Below are 17,213 nucleotides of genomic sequence, written 5' to 3'. Positions count from 1 at the left end.
ACAGTGTTTAGGGACTGAAAGAAAACTGTTCTTCCTCTATTAATAACACTATACACACGCAACATCCCTTCCTTCCTGTACATCAGCAGAAACGTGTGTCACACTGTGTCACAGAGACGGCCGAAGTGGGCGGCGTCAGAACCAGGAAAGGTAAGGCAATACACAAAACACAGGACGGATGAAATGAAGTGATGAAGACGCCTGTTGGCGCCGGTTTAATACAAAATAAAAGGTTTACACAAACACGAAAAACACAGGACACGGCACTCTACGCCAAAATAAATAGACAAACAAAAACAGACTAACCTTAACAAAACGGTGCACGGACAGACACTGACAAACACGGTGAGCGGATACTTTCTCCTCTTATTATTATTATTACTACTATTACTGCTACTGCTTATTTCCTCCGTCTCCAATCCCGTTCTCCGCTCACCGAACACCCAACCGCAGTATGTGACAACGTGCATCTATATATACTATTGTGCTGGGATTCAATTACCAATTAATTATTCACTTGAATCCCAGCACGTGAATTAATAAAGTGCAATTCCCCGTGCTCACATATTACTACATTTTACTTGCACGTGAAGTGCTGTGCAATCCTCGTGCCTAAATACACATATACATTTTTAAACACTCGTGTTACACAGACCCGTTTATATCCCGTGTACCAATGTCTATACACCAACATTTAAACACACCACACGCAACACATAACAGATAATATACACAGGGGCGGGCACTTTGTTACACACTGTCATAGCAAATAGAATGTGTTTTTAACACCTTTATTACAAAAAATTAACTTGTTAGTTTTAGTGTGTAGCCGCTGCACTTGTAATGTTTCAAATCTCAACTCAGCCAGTGACTCGCCACGTGTGACCTTGAGCAAGTCACTTAACCTCCTTTTGCCTAGTCCTTCGGATGAGGCCTAAAACCGAGGTTCTATTGTAAGTGACTCGGCAGCAGCAGTTGATTTAAAAAAAAAAAAAAAAAAAAAAAAAACACACACATCTGCTAAATGACTAATTCATGTCAGAAACTCAAGAAAGTTTGAATGAATGTTGTCCTAGAAGTAGGAAGTAAAACTATTTATTATGGAATTGAGTTTTACATACATCTATAACTGCTTATCAAATTGGCATAGCACCTGAAAAAAAGACTACTGTATAATTCTCTGGATATATGGAGGCATCTTGTTCATCCATATAACATATGTCTAGCTTAAATGTTGGTTCATAAAGAATCTTTGATTGATACCACATTCTTTCTCTGGGTAGGGGTGTAGCGGGGGACTATTTCAGAATTTTTTTTAAAATTACATTAGTAATGCATATCGATGGTGTAACTTAACCACACACGTGACACATTGACAGTGCATGCATTACTCATTTCAATATTTAACAAACCTATGTTGTAAGAAGCCAACTACAACAAGAAATAATCTGGGTTTCAAGAAAACATGTGTGTATGTGCGCCGGACATGTGAATACAGTACATTTAAGTATGAGCCCTCTTGAGTTTAGTTTATAAACATTTAAATAAAAAAGAGCCTTGTCTAGTTTAACATTTAAACTAAAAATAGTCTTGTGGGCCTCCCAACCAACTTGGGGAGAACAAGATTCAAAACCAGAAAGCTCCTGATTATGATTCATCGTGAACTCTGGGTTTATAACATGGAAAGCCATTGCGATGCTTGATGGCAATTTGTTTCTTACCATAGTTTTCAAACCAAAAATACCAAAGGACACCAAAATTGTAATAAGCTGTGACATTTAATTGCACTGAAACATTTACACGTTGTATTTAATTTACAAAATGACTTCGCTGTATATAGCAGTTCATTACAATACGAAATCAAAATATTGCATTCATAATCTTTAAACAAAAAATAATAATTAAAACGTAAACTAGCTTAAAGATGAGGTGATAGAGGCAGTTTAAAGGGTATTGTATTCATCTTTTCTCTCTTAGCCGTGTTCGAATCAATAGACTGACAACTTTGTTTTCCCCACTCAGAGTCTATTAGAACTAGATATGGGATCCTCTTCACTCTCATTCTAAATTGAGAAAAAAATAAATAGTAAGAGTTCATAAAGATTACAATATACCCATAACAGAGAAATACAAGTAATCATTTAATTAGGGGATTTAAAAAACTATTAATGAAAGTCAAGCAGTACATTTTTAAAGCTCCGATATACTTATTAGGACTACTGTTCATTCTAAAAAAATAAAAAAAATAAAAAATGCTTACTGACACTCTTTGATGCTTGCACAAGGGAATATTCAGATTCATTTATGTCTTGAGATTCTGAAAATATTATGTTGAACAACGTGACCTTATTAGTGTAGTCCATCACTGTTGGAATATTATGCATCATGGACATCTGCCTATTGACTATTAATATTACATTTATTTTTATAGAAGTGAAAAATACAATATGCACCTGGCAGACTATTTAAATTAGTATAGGAGAATAATCACCGCACTAAATATAACATAAATTGTTTGTTTTTTTTATTTTTTTTAAATTGCAAAGAAGAAAAATACTAACCAATGTTTTCCATTGGTGCTTTCACAAGTTCATACTCGGGTTCCTTACTGTTTTGAGATTCTAAAAAAAAACAAAAACAAAATCAATACCAAGAGCAATTTAACTTTGGAGAACCCCTTCACTGTTCAAAATATTGGAACACTTTTGTCTGAGGGCCTGTTATATTGAGGCCATTATAAATGCATATATAAATGTCTTATTAAAAGGATGTCTTACTGCTGTCAGTTGCTTTGGGAGCATGCAAAAGTGAGTATTCTGTTTCCTTTTCATCCTGGTCACCTAAAATTGTAAATGGAATAACATAGCATTATAAAAGAGATGTTGTCATAATAACTTCAATATCAAACAATGTGTTGATGAAAACTTACTGTTTTTGTCAACTTTTGGCAGCTGCACCAGTGCATACTGAAATTCCTCAGTGGTGTGAGAATCTGAGGATGTGAAGAAGAATAATGTCAGAGAAATATAGGATTATTATTCATACATTAATGAGCAATATCTTTGTGATATTATCATCATTTGTTTATTTAGCAGAAGCCTTTATCCAAGGTGGATTACAGAGACTAGGTTATGTGAACTATACTTCAGCTGCAGAGTGACTTACAACAAGTTCTCTCCTGAAAGATGGAACACAAGGAGGTTCAGTGACTTGCTCAGGGTCACACACAATTAGTGAGTGGCTGAGCTGGGATTTGAACTGGGGGCTTTTTGGTTACAAGCCTGTTTCTTTAACCACTAGACCACACATCCTCCTCTGGATATTGTTTAGTGTGGCAAAAAGACAATATGCATCACCTTTTGTTTGTAACTAAAAACTTTCTCAACTCTGTTGTGTACCTCCATCACTATATCGGTCTCAGATGGGCTATTTATTTTTTTATCATGGTATCTAGTACAACACTAAGCGCCTTTTATAGTAGACTACCAACACAAAGCATGTTACAAGATACGAGACTAGGATGTGTGAACAATGCATCAGCTGCAGAGTCACTTACAACAACGTCTCACCCGAAAGACAGAGCACAAGTAGGTTAAGTGACTTGCTCAGGGTCACATAATGAGTCAGTGGCAGAACTGGGATTTCCCTCCTGGTTACAAGCCTGTTTCTCGTATCTTGGACCACACAGCCTCCAATAAGCCTTACTTTCAGATAGATGAACCAGCCAGCTGGATCCCTATTAGCTGACATGCTTTGAGCCAGCAACATGCTTTGACCCAAAACACACCACCAAGGAGAAATGAGCCAAGAAGAGAAATTTAAACAGATTTCCTGAAAACAAAACTATTGAAGTATCAGATGCCATGTTTTAAGATGAAAATACACATGTGCTATAATATGTGTTTCTTTCAAAACTGCACATTTTGAAACAAGGCAGCCAATTGAAGTGCAGAACATGTATAACCTAGGAAATTACTGTATAGTGATCCCTAGTTGCTTTAATGCACCACAGATTGAGATTGTAGACTTTGTATTTAACACCATGAAACCACACAAGGATGTATTGTCTACAACTCTGTACTGAAAAGTCAGTGACTTTTAGATGCTACTGTATATTTATAATGTTGTGTGCAGTGCGTTTCTTGTCCAAAATAAGGGGTAGATTTAGATACAGACTTACACTGATGGGTAAAATTGCTTGTCATTTTAATTACAAAAAGGTTGTTTTTGCTATAAAGAATGCCAATACTGGAATGCCACTGAATTGTGTATCTCTCAGCAGGCACCATTACAGAAGAGATATTTTTGGAGGGTAAAATGATGATATCTCACCTAGACAATTTGTATGAGTAATGTTTGTGTTATTCAGTCTTAAATATAACAGGAAAATAGATTAAAAGAAACATACTGTTTTGGAGGGCGTTTGGTTCCTGGATAACCAAGTAATATAGATGTTCTTTGCAGTCCTGGTTGTCTGGGAATATAAAACAGAATAGTTTTACAATTAAAAGTATTTATTCAAGAAGAAGAATTCAGAATGGTAAGTGCAGCAGTATAAATTCTTTCCTCTCCATCATTTCATTTTGTTTATCAAACTTTGGTTCAATTAATGCCCTCCATTCCCCTCAGACCCCCCTCCTGCCCCCTTGCCAGTGCCCCTCCCCAGGGGTCGGGGGTAGATCCCTCTAGGGAGAACGTTTGGGGGTCCCCAGATCCCCATCGCCAGACCCCTCCCTCAGATTCCCAGATCCACCTCCATACTTAATGATTGTTAACTCCATGTATGTTGTATCAGTGAAAAAGAGGGGTCATTTGCCAACTGTTTTAATTGTGAATGACTTGGGATATACAACTATTCTGTCAAACTAAAGGATTTAATAAATGAGATAAGGACTTACACTAGGCAGCTATATAATATACACTCAAATACAAACAAGAATTTTTGTATAATATCATGAATTAATGAATTTACCTTCTGAATACCAATTTAAAAAAAAATATATATATATATATTTAAAAAAAAAAAGTGGGAGAGTTGGATCAGTAATTAAAAAAATGAATTATGATTAAAGAAGCAATACAATATATTACTGTTTATGGCTGTTGTTGGATCCTTCACTGTTTCATAAACATGGTATGTGTTGTCTTGACTCTCTAGAAATGTAAATAGAACAATGAACATGTTAGTTGGCTGATAAAGTGTACCCTTTGAATAGGGAATCCAGTGCAATACAATGTAGCCTAAGTAAGTTTCATTGATATGGAATTACTCATTTGTAAGTTATTTTATAAATAGCCAATATACAGTACCGTCAAATTATGGAAACAGATGTATTGAACAAATCATATTTAAAAGGTACCACTAAACAGATTGCTCATTGCAGTCCAATGATTTATTCAGGAATACCAAGATAGCGTATTCAGTGAGAAAGTGGTCAGAGAAGTTATCCAGCAACAAACTTGTCATTCTCAGTTGTATTGCTTGGCTCGAAAAAAGAGAGAAATTTTGGAGTACCATTCTACTTGACATGTCTTGCTCATTGACATATTTAGCATATTTTTGATCTATTCAGAGATACCACCCCTAGTCATTCTGCAAATCATTTGGTGTTTCCGTTATTTGTTTTGGTACTGGAAGTTTATAAAACAGGAACATTTACTATATTACAATTGCAAAATATAAGTATTATTTCAAAACTTAATAGCATATGTTTTACAAACCAAAACCACAAACAGAAGTCTCAATAAACACTCTGACATGCAGATTATTAAAATAAACTGCACAAGCAGTCCAAACGTGGACACACATTAGAACCTCTATTACAAATCTATTGACTGTTTGTTCACATGTAACTAAACTAATGGCTAATTGCATATTAATCAAAACGAAGTAGTGCCATGAACCTTGTCTCCAATTTTTATGGAAATCAAGGATATTGTTCAGTGCAATTTGGTCTTTTTAATGGTGAACAGATAGCAACCAATCAAATACAAGAGCAAAGCAAAATAGTGATCCTCTGCCTAGCAACACATTATCTCATTGGCCAAAATCTAAAATGACAAACTTAACTGTTTTCATCTGGCATCGACACAAGAGCATATTTCACATGATTATCCAATTCACAAGCTGAAAATACAAAATAGAAAAAGATACTATTAGGCCTTTATAAGTAGTTTATAGAACAAGCTTTCCACTCAAAATAAAAACAGTAACAAGGTGCTGCTTATTAGTGTTTTATAACTTAATTTTTTTTCAGAATAAGACAGGTTTAAAAGGATTGCAAAATGACACTCAGTAAGCTCTGCAAATGTCTGCGATATACTTTCAGCTCTGGATGCGGAAACAGCTATCTCCTTTCTTTGTATGCGTGTTATCTCTGTGGTGCAGGATCTATGTGTCTTGCTCAAACACACATCCTTTTTTTCGCTTCTCTCTGCTCCTTTCGGTCTCACTCAACCATTAAAAGGTTTTCTCTGCTTTTTCCATAGAAAAAATGACTAGAGAGTTGTGCTTGACATGGTCCAACAAAGGACTGCAAAGAGTTAAACACCTCAAAGTATGATAGGTGGTGAAACACTGTCCCTTTTATAAAACTGTATTTCCATCTAATGCATTATTAATAAACTATATTAAACAGTTATTAAGCATATATTATAAATTTATAACACATTTAAAAAACATTAATAAGCAGCACCTTAATATAAAGTGTTAGCAAAAGGGTACTGTAATACATTGCTATTCATGGTTAGAAACTGTCAACATCAGACATGAAATGTTAACCCTTTACGGTCCAAGTCAGAGCAGACCCAACATTACAATTTTCCCTTTCCAGTCCGATGTCGGACCCTGTTTGACATCAAAAAGACATAAAGCACAGGTCTCTAGTCTTTTTCTCTCTGGAAAAAACAGAAAAGCTTTCAACGGCCAAGTAGAGCTGAAAAAAGGGCGTATCTGAGAAATACACATAGCCCCATGCACCACAGAGATAACACGAACACAGACAAAGGAGACAGCTGCTCCCTTATCCAGCGATCAAAGAATATCAGACATTTGCAGAGCTTAAGATGCTATAGTAATAAAATAATGACTTGGATCGCATTATTGAGGAGTTTTGGTGATGAAACGAGTGATCAGGAGAGGATTTATCAGTATGCATGTCTATAAAGAGGTATGTGAAAAATACAGCGAACAAGGGGTGGGACGGGGCTGGAGATGTAGTACTGAGTGTCCTTTTGCCATGCACTGCCTAATATGTTAAACAGCACGTGTAAAATAAAAAGCGCTTGTGAAAATAAATTGGACCTGACACGCCTGACAAGCTCTGAATAAATGGACTGCAAAGGATTAATAGAAGACCATTTTCACCTGCCTTAGCACTCTACATTTGATGGAGGTACAATGGTTTTCTCTCACCATTCACTGTGTTACAGGTTATAGTTTTCTATATGCAGCAAATAACAACAATGTTAGGTGGGGTTCTATTTACTGTAACCCAGGAAAGAAGTGAATGTATAGCGTTGTGCATGGATGAATATGGGTTAGAGCCCATTGAAAGTAAAGAGGTGGCAATAATTAAAAGGTCAACAGCAAGCAATGAGACTTGAGATAATGTTGTTACTGCCTTTTGATAAGGAGGAAGAAGACTTTTTTTAAAGTTTGATAAGAACTTGAACTTCTGGGTTGAATGCTACCTTTTGCTGTTGATCTTCTTTTCCATAAGATGATGAATATTGCAGCTGCCAGAATTAGCATGATAATACTCACACTGCTGAATGTGGCAATAGCTGATAAGAAAAAAAAAGCATGGGAAATTACTGAGCAATCACATCAAAAATCACTGTCTGTTTGTGTATGGGTGTCATGCAGCCTTACTGAAAAAAAACTGCTTTTTAATGTAAATAAAATGAATAATTACAATTTGCATTGGAGAGACAAGCATAAAAAATATTGTTACAAGAAGGCAAACGGTACTAAAACTTGACAAAGGAAAAACTTCTACAAAAATATAGAACAAAAAAGGTTATTTGGTTTGAATGAAGATTTTCACGAAACAATGCAAAGCTGCAATTGCACCCTGGAACACTAGGGAGGGCAGAGGAGGTAATGAAGAGGACAACAATATGTGGGTTACTTATAATCAAAATGATTATTATTATAACAATACTCAAAGTCTCAAATAATTCTATTAACTAATGTTGCTACCACGGATACTGCAATTTAAGGTCATCATTGAAGCAACGGGAAAGCAATGATATGCAACATCTCCTTTATAGTGATGCCCAGCCCCTGTTTAAAGGAATTGGGTAGTTTAAGTCTTGTTTTGGGAATTTAGCTTAGCCAGGCCAGTTTTGTATTGATCTGTAATGAAATGTATCCACGACTCCAGAAATGAACACTCCATCTTCATAGAAAAAGAGAGAAATCTTCAATATGCAGGAGCTGTGTCTCAAAGTGTCTCTATGCTATACTAACACCAGAGAGTGGTACCATAAACACTCCTTCCTCCACATCGCAATTTTACACAGATTTTCCCCCAGTTTATGGAATGCTTCTCATAGTTATGCTCAGTCAGGAAGCTAACCCAATCCCTAACCCTAACCCAAACTCTAACCCTAACCCCACCCCTGCTGATCCACATTATTAGCCAGGGGGCTTGTTATCTGTCTAGCTACTGTTAATTATATATTATGTCAACAGATATTTAGATTTTTGAAAATCTATAGAAACCTAAAAGAAATCTATTGTAACAAAAAAAAAAAAAATGTATAGTCGTTCGTAGAAATCTATACCTCTTAAAATCCTACAGAAATCTATTAATGTTTATTGAAAGATTGTACAAATATTGCACAATTTTCTTGACCTCCAGTGTAGGTCTTGGTAGAATAAAACAGACACTTCTATAGATTTCTATGGAATAATTTTGGCAAACGTTTAAGCAGCAGTGTTCTAACTCCAGACTGCACAATGGTAGTGCGGGGGTCCGAGCTGTACTTACTTGTGAGTGGGCTTGTGTTTGATTGTGCAGTTTGGTCAGTTGTTTTTGAAGTAGCTGTAAAGCAAAGGTTTGAAACTTGAACAGTGTGCTTTTTTGTTCAAAGACAGTATAGCAAAGAGCAAGTGGGGCCAACAGAGTTGAATAGATACAGGATCACTTTCTCTGGAATGAGGAAAGCAAGGGCAAAGAAACACTGGCACCGTACACACACTGCCTGGTCAATTTATTTGTGTCTTTACCTATTTGCATGTCCCACCATTTTCCCTGATCACAGCCTTGACACGACATGGCATAGACTCCACGAGGGGCGGAAACGTTTCTACAAAGAGGATCGTAATGATGAATGTTTCCTTCAAGTTCAACCCAAGCATGTTCAATTGGATTGACACCTATAGATTTTGGTGGCAACGGAACATTCCTGTAGTTTCTGTGATGCTCCTCAAACCATTTGTATTGTCTTGAAAATAGCCACTGTCATCAGGCTGCAAGTATAGCATTGCTGGGTGGAGTAAACTACAGCATTCAGTATAGCAGGAGAACAGAAACAAATGCCAAACCCAGTGGGGGACCAGGTCCTAATAAAAAAGCCAAGTTGTGTACTGTATCTCTGCATTACACCCTCTACAAGGAGGCTTCAGAAAGATGAATAATATATGCAAGGTATAAAACACGGCGGGCCGTGCAGTTCCCATGAAATATATTAATTAAACACTTAATAGTGTAATGATGTATGTAGCACTAAAATTATAATATTATTTATATTATATGGGTCTTTGTTTTTAAAGGTAAATATATTAAAAGTTAAAGGAAATTAGATGTGGTAAAGAAATAATCTTCAATTCACTCAGATAGTCACACATACCTGAATACCAGACCACAAAATAAATACCACAGCTCACTGATCTACGAGGCCAGCCTTACTCACATATACACACACTCCAGCTAGACAGTGCAAAAAACAAACACATCCACACGTCTTATATAGCAATGGAACAAACTACTTACAAACAGACCAAAGTATTGTAATGAGGGAGCTTGTTGATATCCATGGGATATCCAATTATGATTCAAGACTTCCAAATCGATCAAGACGTCTAAGTGGCAGTGTACTTTTTCCAGACTGACAATAGTTTGATATGATCTGAACTTACTTGTAGCCGTTTCTTTCTTTGGAGGTGTGGTCAGGACTGTTGGTTTTGAAGGATCTGTGAAGATAATATCTGAAAGTCTGGCAAGGTTGGCATATAGACTGAGAATTCCTCAAGCAATTGTAATAAATATTTGTAGTGCTAAATTCCCAATTTACCCGATTTTAATACAGATTTTGTAATTGAACTCTTTGTGGGCTTAATGCACCTGGAGTTATGATTGCAGGGATTTTGAAAGAACACCTGCACATACATATTGCGTAATCACCTTTCTGCCACAAAATACTGTAGAGATACACATTAACAGCTTAAGCATGTTTTGTATATTATTGAGAATTTGGTGGAAACCAAGAATACACTAGGTGCAAGTTATGAATTCCACCAAAAAAACTATAGAAATGTATTTATAGTTATTAAAAATTGCCCTAATATGTAAAGGTTTGAAACTTGAACAAGGAAAGCAAGGGCAAGGGCAAAGAAAGGCTGGCACTGTGCATGCACTGCCTGGCCATTTTATTAGGGTCTTTACCTATCTGGTTGTGCCACCATTTTCCCTGATTACAGCCTCGACTCGACAGAGCATAGACTCCTCAAGCTGCTGAAAGGGTTCTGAGAAGAGGACCATAATGACAAAAGGCATCGTTCATGTTAAAGCCAAAACGTTCTCAGTTGGATTGAGATCTAATAAGCCATCTCTTTTGTGTTTCATTTTTTGCTGGTTTGGTATTTTACATTTCGCAATTTGAGCAAAATAATTTGCTTAAACACCGAAATATTTAATTTCGTTCTTTGATAATTTGTCAATGCTCAAATTACAAAATGATTATTTTTGTCGGTCACTGACGAATCCTGATTGAGTGTAACATACACGTTTATTTTTTATTTATATATCCTCTCCACTGAATTTGGGTCACACAAGTAAATTGTAGTCTTTGACTGCCAATGTCAGAGAAGACTTCATCCCAGAGTTCCACAGGGTCGACCATTTTGAGACCAGGCTTTTCACGTGTCTCCAATTAGGCAATTAGTTTTGTTTTGTCAGCAAACGCCTTAACTGTCTGATCTGTATATAGGGGTAGTTAAGATAACTAAACGGTTGAGTTAGTGTTCCTCACTAAAGAGCTAGTTTTTTTTTTTTTTTAACACTGTTGATATTTGTGTGATTCTATGTCACTAGAACACCATAAAGAGAAAATACACAGGCATCGCCCTGTTTAAACCAAAACACTTTGTTCAGAGTGCTTGGCTTCTGTCAGACTGTGTTCAAGACCCAAAAGAACAGTAACAAAACACCCCAGTCTGTCACACACACACACACACACACATACATTGCACATACACATAATTGCATACACCCAGAAAAGATTAATTCAAACATTTTCAGTTTTAAATAATGGTAAATATACTTGATGACAAAGATAAACCACTCACCAGTCCACATGTTTAAATCAGCCACGTGGATCTTGTTACATTCATATCTCCCAGCGTCTGTTGATTTTACTTTACTTATGTAAAGGGATGAGTCTGGTGTAAGTTGATATAGATTGTCTGGATCATTTACGTGTTTTACAATATTTCCTGCTGGATCTTTGTACAGAATAGAATGATAAATGCTTCCATTAACCCGGGCCCACCTGACTGTCCCTTTCCCTGCTAGAACCGCTGAGTCACCACAGAAAAGGGTTACTGACCGTCCCTCTGACACTGTGCAACTGGCAGGATCTGTGAAAGCAAAAGATGATAAAGGGATTTTAAAATGAACTAAAGACACATTTAGGGTTCAGAAAGAAAGAAAGAAAGAAAGCAAGCTTTGTTCAGATTAATGTAACAAGGCTTCACTCACTCTTCTTTATTCACCCTTTTAAAAATGTAGACCCAACAAACATCAAGTTTTAACGCTTGCGCGCACTTTTAATAATACAAAATAAACAAACAAAGCCTAACTCCATAAAGCGTTAATTAAATGTTTGTTTTCCTTACCTAACACAGGACAGCTCCACCAGTCACCTGTAACAAAACTCCTGGTTCACACAGTACCTTAACCTTTATAAAAGGTCTGAGATTCTTTTATACCTCACAGGAACAGACACAGGTAGCTGTCTTCAATTTACAATTGACAGGGCCAACTCCCAAAACAATTATTCAATGAATTAGTTTGGCAGGAAGGGTTTTAACCCCCTCCCTGTCAATAAACACACACTCCCATGTGCAGGGCCCCCACGCCCTGCTACACTATACACAGTATCTATCTATCTTTTTTATTACTCTTATTCTGTAATCATGTTTAATCAGTTATTATTTATTCTTTAATTGAAAATTATATTGTTACCATAGAGATATACAGAGAAGCTGCAACTGGCTATATAATTATGAGGTAACCCTCTTACCAAGGGAAACTAAAACGTAAGCTTTATAAACAGACACACAATTCACCTGTCAGTACTATTAAACTTGTTTCTCGTCCTCCACACTCATAGGTTCCAATGTCTTCTGGATCAACTCTCTCAATATGAATGTTGAAGCGGTCCTTTATTTGGAAACGATTCTGTAGATCTGCTATTTCTTTATCAACTCTTCCATCCTTCTGTATGGTCAGAATCACATGTTTATCCCCACTGACCCCTCTCTTTGTCCACTGGGCCTGTGATGCTGCTGGAAGGGATTCATTACAGTACAGGGTGGCGGACTGTCCATTTGACACTTTTAATATGAAGGGATCTGTAGAAACAAATACACTCTTTTATGAAGATTATTACAATAACACAACACGATATGCCTCTGTGTTTTTATACTGCAGAAGATCAAATAATCAACTTCCGGTTCATTACTGACCTGAAATTATATAATTATAAACATTTTATAAATATGCAGTGACGCACAATGCTTAAGTAAACTTTGAAAAAAGATCTCAGAGTTAAAATGATCTCGCCAAGGCAAATAGAATATTAGGCTATATCTCATAATGTGTGTAATGCAAGTCTGGAGATGCTATGATTATGCTAGCTAGACCCCACCTAGAAAACTTTATCCAGTTTTGGTCACCTCACTACAACATAGACATAATTGCACTAGAGAAGGTACAGAGAAGGGCAACTAGACTAATTCCAGGGCTTAATGACATGAGAAAACAGAAGGGAAACAGGGACTTGATTAAAATAATAAAGGGTATATATAAAGTTACCCCAAGATACAACTTCAAATTTAGCACAGAGAGTAGAACAAGAGGGCCATAAATGGAAGCTGAGTGAAAGTAAGTTTAGCACGGAATTAAAAATGCATGGAATAGCTTTCCAGATGAAGTAGTAGGATCTAAAACACTGGGAGCATTTTTAAAACGTCTAGATTCTGTCATATTAAATTAGATCACCCGAATAAGGGTGGGTGGTGTTCTAGCAAGGGTAAGCCTCGATGGGCCGAACAGTCTCTTCTTGTTCCCAAACTTTTCTTACGTTCTTATGTTTGAAACTACAGCAATACCAAATCCAGTCTGGATTATAGAGATTATAGACCATAGAGAGGCCCTAATACAGGGCACACATTACCCTTGTGCATCATCGACTTTTGAAAATGCACAGTCACTTTCATGGGTAGTTTTTAAATATAACGATTCATTTGAAAGACTGCCTATTATCTTTCTTTCCATCTTCAGTGGAAAATGACTACATTAGTTGCTTCCCGTTTTTCATTAAAACAGGAACTCCCTAGAGCTAGGTTTATTTTGCAAGCCTGTCCCTTACCGTTTTGGAGGGCTGGTTTCCTACTTAGGAAACTTGCTGGCTTAAACGTACAGACAGTGGACTGATACACCAGTCCCACTTCCTTTTACCTCTGGAGGACTAGGCAAGACACAGCTGCTCAGGTTAAAGGTGAAACGATCAGTGGGTTTAACCTAGCTAGTCGAGACAGTGGATATTTTTGTAATCCACGACACAAAACAGACATATATATATATATATATATATATATATATATATATATATATATATATATATATATATATATATATATATATATATATATATATACATGTTTATATACAGTGGCACCAAAATTATTCAGACAGTGTTATATACAGTAAATTATATTGCTTTTATATGTTGGCCATTGCAAGTAAACCTAAGTAGATAATAGATGAGTTAGTGCATTTAAAGTTTACGTTAAACCGTATTTAGATACAGGCTATTTGAACGGTGGGACACCCACATTTGGGTCACTTATTTAAAATATATTCCATGCAAAAGAGCTTGAAAGCTTGTGACAAAATTGCTAACATCCTATATATAATGAGTTGTGGTTTCTCATAGCGAGCCCAAGACACATTCAAAACCACCGGCTGCTGGTCAAAACAGACAGATTCACAAATATGTGTTTACAAAGGACCTTTATGTTATAAATGTAATATTACAGTATAATATGTTACATTAAAGTCCTCCCTTTCTCTGCATTTTAAATGCATATTATAAACATAGATTGAGAAATATATTTGGAATCTATCATTCATATTACAAAAAACGGTAGAATTTAAAATGCATTTGTCCAATTTACTATGCATTAAACATGCATTGACATTATATTAAAAACACACAGGTAGATTTCCAATTAAAGTACCTGGTAACACATTTAATTATATGGCTATTTGTGTATATTTAAAAAAAAAACAAAAAAAACAATGGACTTTCTTTAATTCTTTAATCACACTTCAGTATGTTGCATCTATCTATAGAACTGGTTGTCTAATTCTGATTCAAGCTCATGTCCTACTTTAGCACAATTATGAAATTGTCACATAGTACCTTCATGAGTGTTTTCTGGTTGCAAGATGCCAGTTTGATATGCAAGAAAATGAAACTGCCAGCCAGTATAAAATAAATACTTGCGAAAAACATAGCCTTTTGCAAAAAGTAACATCCATGACTTAATCAGTGCCTGTTGCAAAAATAGCCAATGTTTCTACGTCAACATGTATTTATTATGTTATTTTTTATTATAATTAGCTGACAAGCCAGTGCAATAAGGCATATGGCACCATTTGTTTTATGAGAACTGTCATCAAAATAAATGAAAAACAACAAGAAAAAAAGCTGTTGGTTCCATCTATCAATTCTTCAAAGAGACAAATGTTGGGTTCATCAGCTTCCTACAAGAATTACAAAACAAATACAAACATTTCCACCGTGGATTATACAGGATGACGATTACAGAAATTGAGGAAACAGTTCAACTTGTATATATCGTAGCTCTAATAAGTAATAAACTATAATACATTACATGACTATATCATAATCAACTGGCCAAAGGATTGCACTGACCCTATTGCACTGAGCTATGTATTATTATTCATAAGTATTATTATTAAGGCTAGTATATATTAATTACCATTATTTTGGAAATGTACTTTCTTAAATACTATACATAACGCCATTAAGTAAATTAGCTTGGTTTCAGCATTGCTTGTTAGCTACCATTGTCTTTTTGTAAAAGCAATCAAACCAATAACTATTCTAGAATAAATGGTATGAAGAAAAGTGGCTTCAATACATTGATACAAAATAACGCTGTTGCATTAATCAAACATGTGTTTATTTTGATACCTAGGATTCCTTAAAAGTTACTAGGGTAGCCTACTTGGGCAACACGTTAATTAGTACTGACATACATCATACAACTGAACATGCCACAGGACCAGCTGAAAAAGCCATAGGACCAGGGTACTAATGCGATAGTTTACAACCTGACGCTATATAGTTGGCAGGTATGCTATCTCTGTCATTGTTTTCTGTATATTATTATTATTATTATTATTATTATTATTATTATTATTATTATTATTATTATTATTATTATTATTTTAATGTAACATGTATATAAAAACAATCTTATTTTATTTACAAATTAGTAGCAATGAGTTATTAACTTTGTGTAAACAGAGTTGAAGAGCTGTTAGATGAATTGGGATACTTAATTAAAAATGACAATACAGGTATCCGCTAGTTTGGTCAAAACCTGATAAAGAAACTCTTACCACTCAATGTGAAGGAAACTGCTCCAAGCAGAATTAAAAAGAGAAGGGCTCCAGGGTTCCAAGCCTGTTGCTTCATTTTTGGTTCAAATGCTCTGCTGATTGTGATCACTTCTCATTTATGAGCAGCACATATAACAGCACCCACCCACGCTAAAATACAGTCACATCAGAGATGTGTGGTGAAAATGCTGTACTGAGAAAGAAACCGTGAGAGTGCAAAGCAAAGACCCATTTGCAAAGGCAAAGCATAGCAGGTTTTGAGGTTAATGGTGCAATCTATATATTGAGCAAGGTTCTGTTTATTATTCAAAAAGAGACTTCACATGACTTGTATGAAGTATTATTGAATATAATGTACATCGGTTCAGTTTTTTATAGAAATGTTGGGGGAAACAATACTTCTTAAATATAATAATTGAGATGTCTATAGTACATTATCAGAGATTATCAAGATTATCAGTCCATTTAATGTAATTGGTTATCCAAATTGTTATCTGAGAACAAAACCATTTGTTTTGATACTCTGAGTAGCCTCATGAGCTAAATCTGCCCCAATGGTTGACATTTTCACAGAATGTTCGATAAACCATACACATTGCTGTCAAAAAGGAACACATACAGATCTAATCTATTTTGTAAAAACTGACACAATCTGATTCATAGTATGCACCTTTTTAAACAATTCTGCACATATGTTTGAGACATTTAAACTCAAAAGGTCCCAAAACATCTTAAAACATGACTCTATGTGACCTTTGATCTCTGATAATATCACATGATCACACTGCCCCACATTGTGACATATTAAATAAATACATAGCTCTTGCTGAATGCACTGGTGCCACATTTGTGTTAATCCAATGTGTGAAACTCTAGGTATTGTTATTTGTCTAATCACCGCCTATAACTTTTAAAAATATTGATTTCAGGTAAATTACATGAAAAACGGTCTGAATTTATCTTTATATTACTATGACGAAACCACCCTAGAAGAATGTATTAGGATCTAATCTGTCACAGAAATACTGAACATTATCTCTATCAGGT

At 35.6% G+C, this 17,213-nt stretch overlaps 1 protein-coding gene across 3 annotated transcripts; it reads right to left on the bottom strand.

Annotated features, from left to right (window-relative positions):
- Nucleotides 1–1,779: 1,779 nt before the first annotated feature.
- LOC121298679 lies at nucleotides 1,780–16,315 on the bottom strand. Of its 3 annotated transcripts, none has more exons than XM_041225860.1 (14): nucleotides 16,167–16,315; nucleotides 12,578–12,862; nucleotides 11,576–11,866; nucleotides 10,148–10,201; nucleotides 8,997–9,050; nucleotides 7,693–7,785; nucleotides 6,071–6,127; nucleotides 5,092–5,154; nucleotides 4,409–4,474; nucleotides 2,930–2,992; nucleotides 2,778–2,840; nucleotides 2,562–2,621; nucleotides 2,261–2,317; nucleotides 1,780–2,063 (listed from the first exon to the last, which is right to left on the bottom strand). In XM_041225860.1, exons 1-14 carry the CDS (start codon nucleotides 16,240–16,242, stop codon nucleotides 2,059–2,061), a joined length of 1,287 nt encoding a protein of 428 aa, XP_041081794.1. In that variant the 5' UTR covers nucleotides 16,243–16,315; the 3' UTR covers nucleotides 1,780–2,058. The 3 variants fall into 3 exon arrangements, with proteins under 3 accessions (XP_041081794.1, XP_041081793.1, XP_041081796.1); XM_041225859.1 differs by having other exon boundaries at nucleotides 2,265–2,317; XM_041225862.1 differs by lacking the exon at nucleotides 2,261–2,317.
- Between the last annotated feature and the right edge of the window lie 898 nt (nucleotides 16,316–17,213).

This window comes from Polyodon spathula, chromosome 24 (genome assembly GCF_017654505.1).
Source record: "Polyodon spathula isolate WHYD16114869_AA chromosome 24, ASM1765450v1, whole genome shotgun sequence".
NCBI classification, from domain to species: Eukaryota; Metazoa; Chordata; class Actinopteri; order Acipenseriformes; family Polyodontidae; genus Polyodon; species Polyodon spathula.
Note: the sequence above shows the minus strand (reverse complement) of the source record. Positions and strands in the feature narration are given on the sequence as shown.

Coding starts and splice junctions, on each gene's coding strand:
- LOC121298679 (XM_041225859.1), bottom strand. CDS start 16,242: ATGAAGCAACAGGCTTGGAACCCTGGAGCCCTTCTCTTTTTAATTCTG. Junction 12,863..16,166: donor AGTTTCCTTCACATTGAGTG/GTAAGAGTTTCT, acceptor TTGTTTCTACAG/ATCCCTTCATATTAAAAGTG. Junction 2,064..2,264: donor TTGTGCAAGCATCAAAGAGT/GTCAGTAAGCAT, acceptor TTCTCAATTTAG/AATGAGAGTGAAGAGGATCC.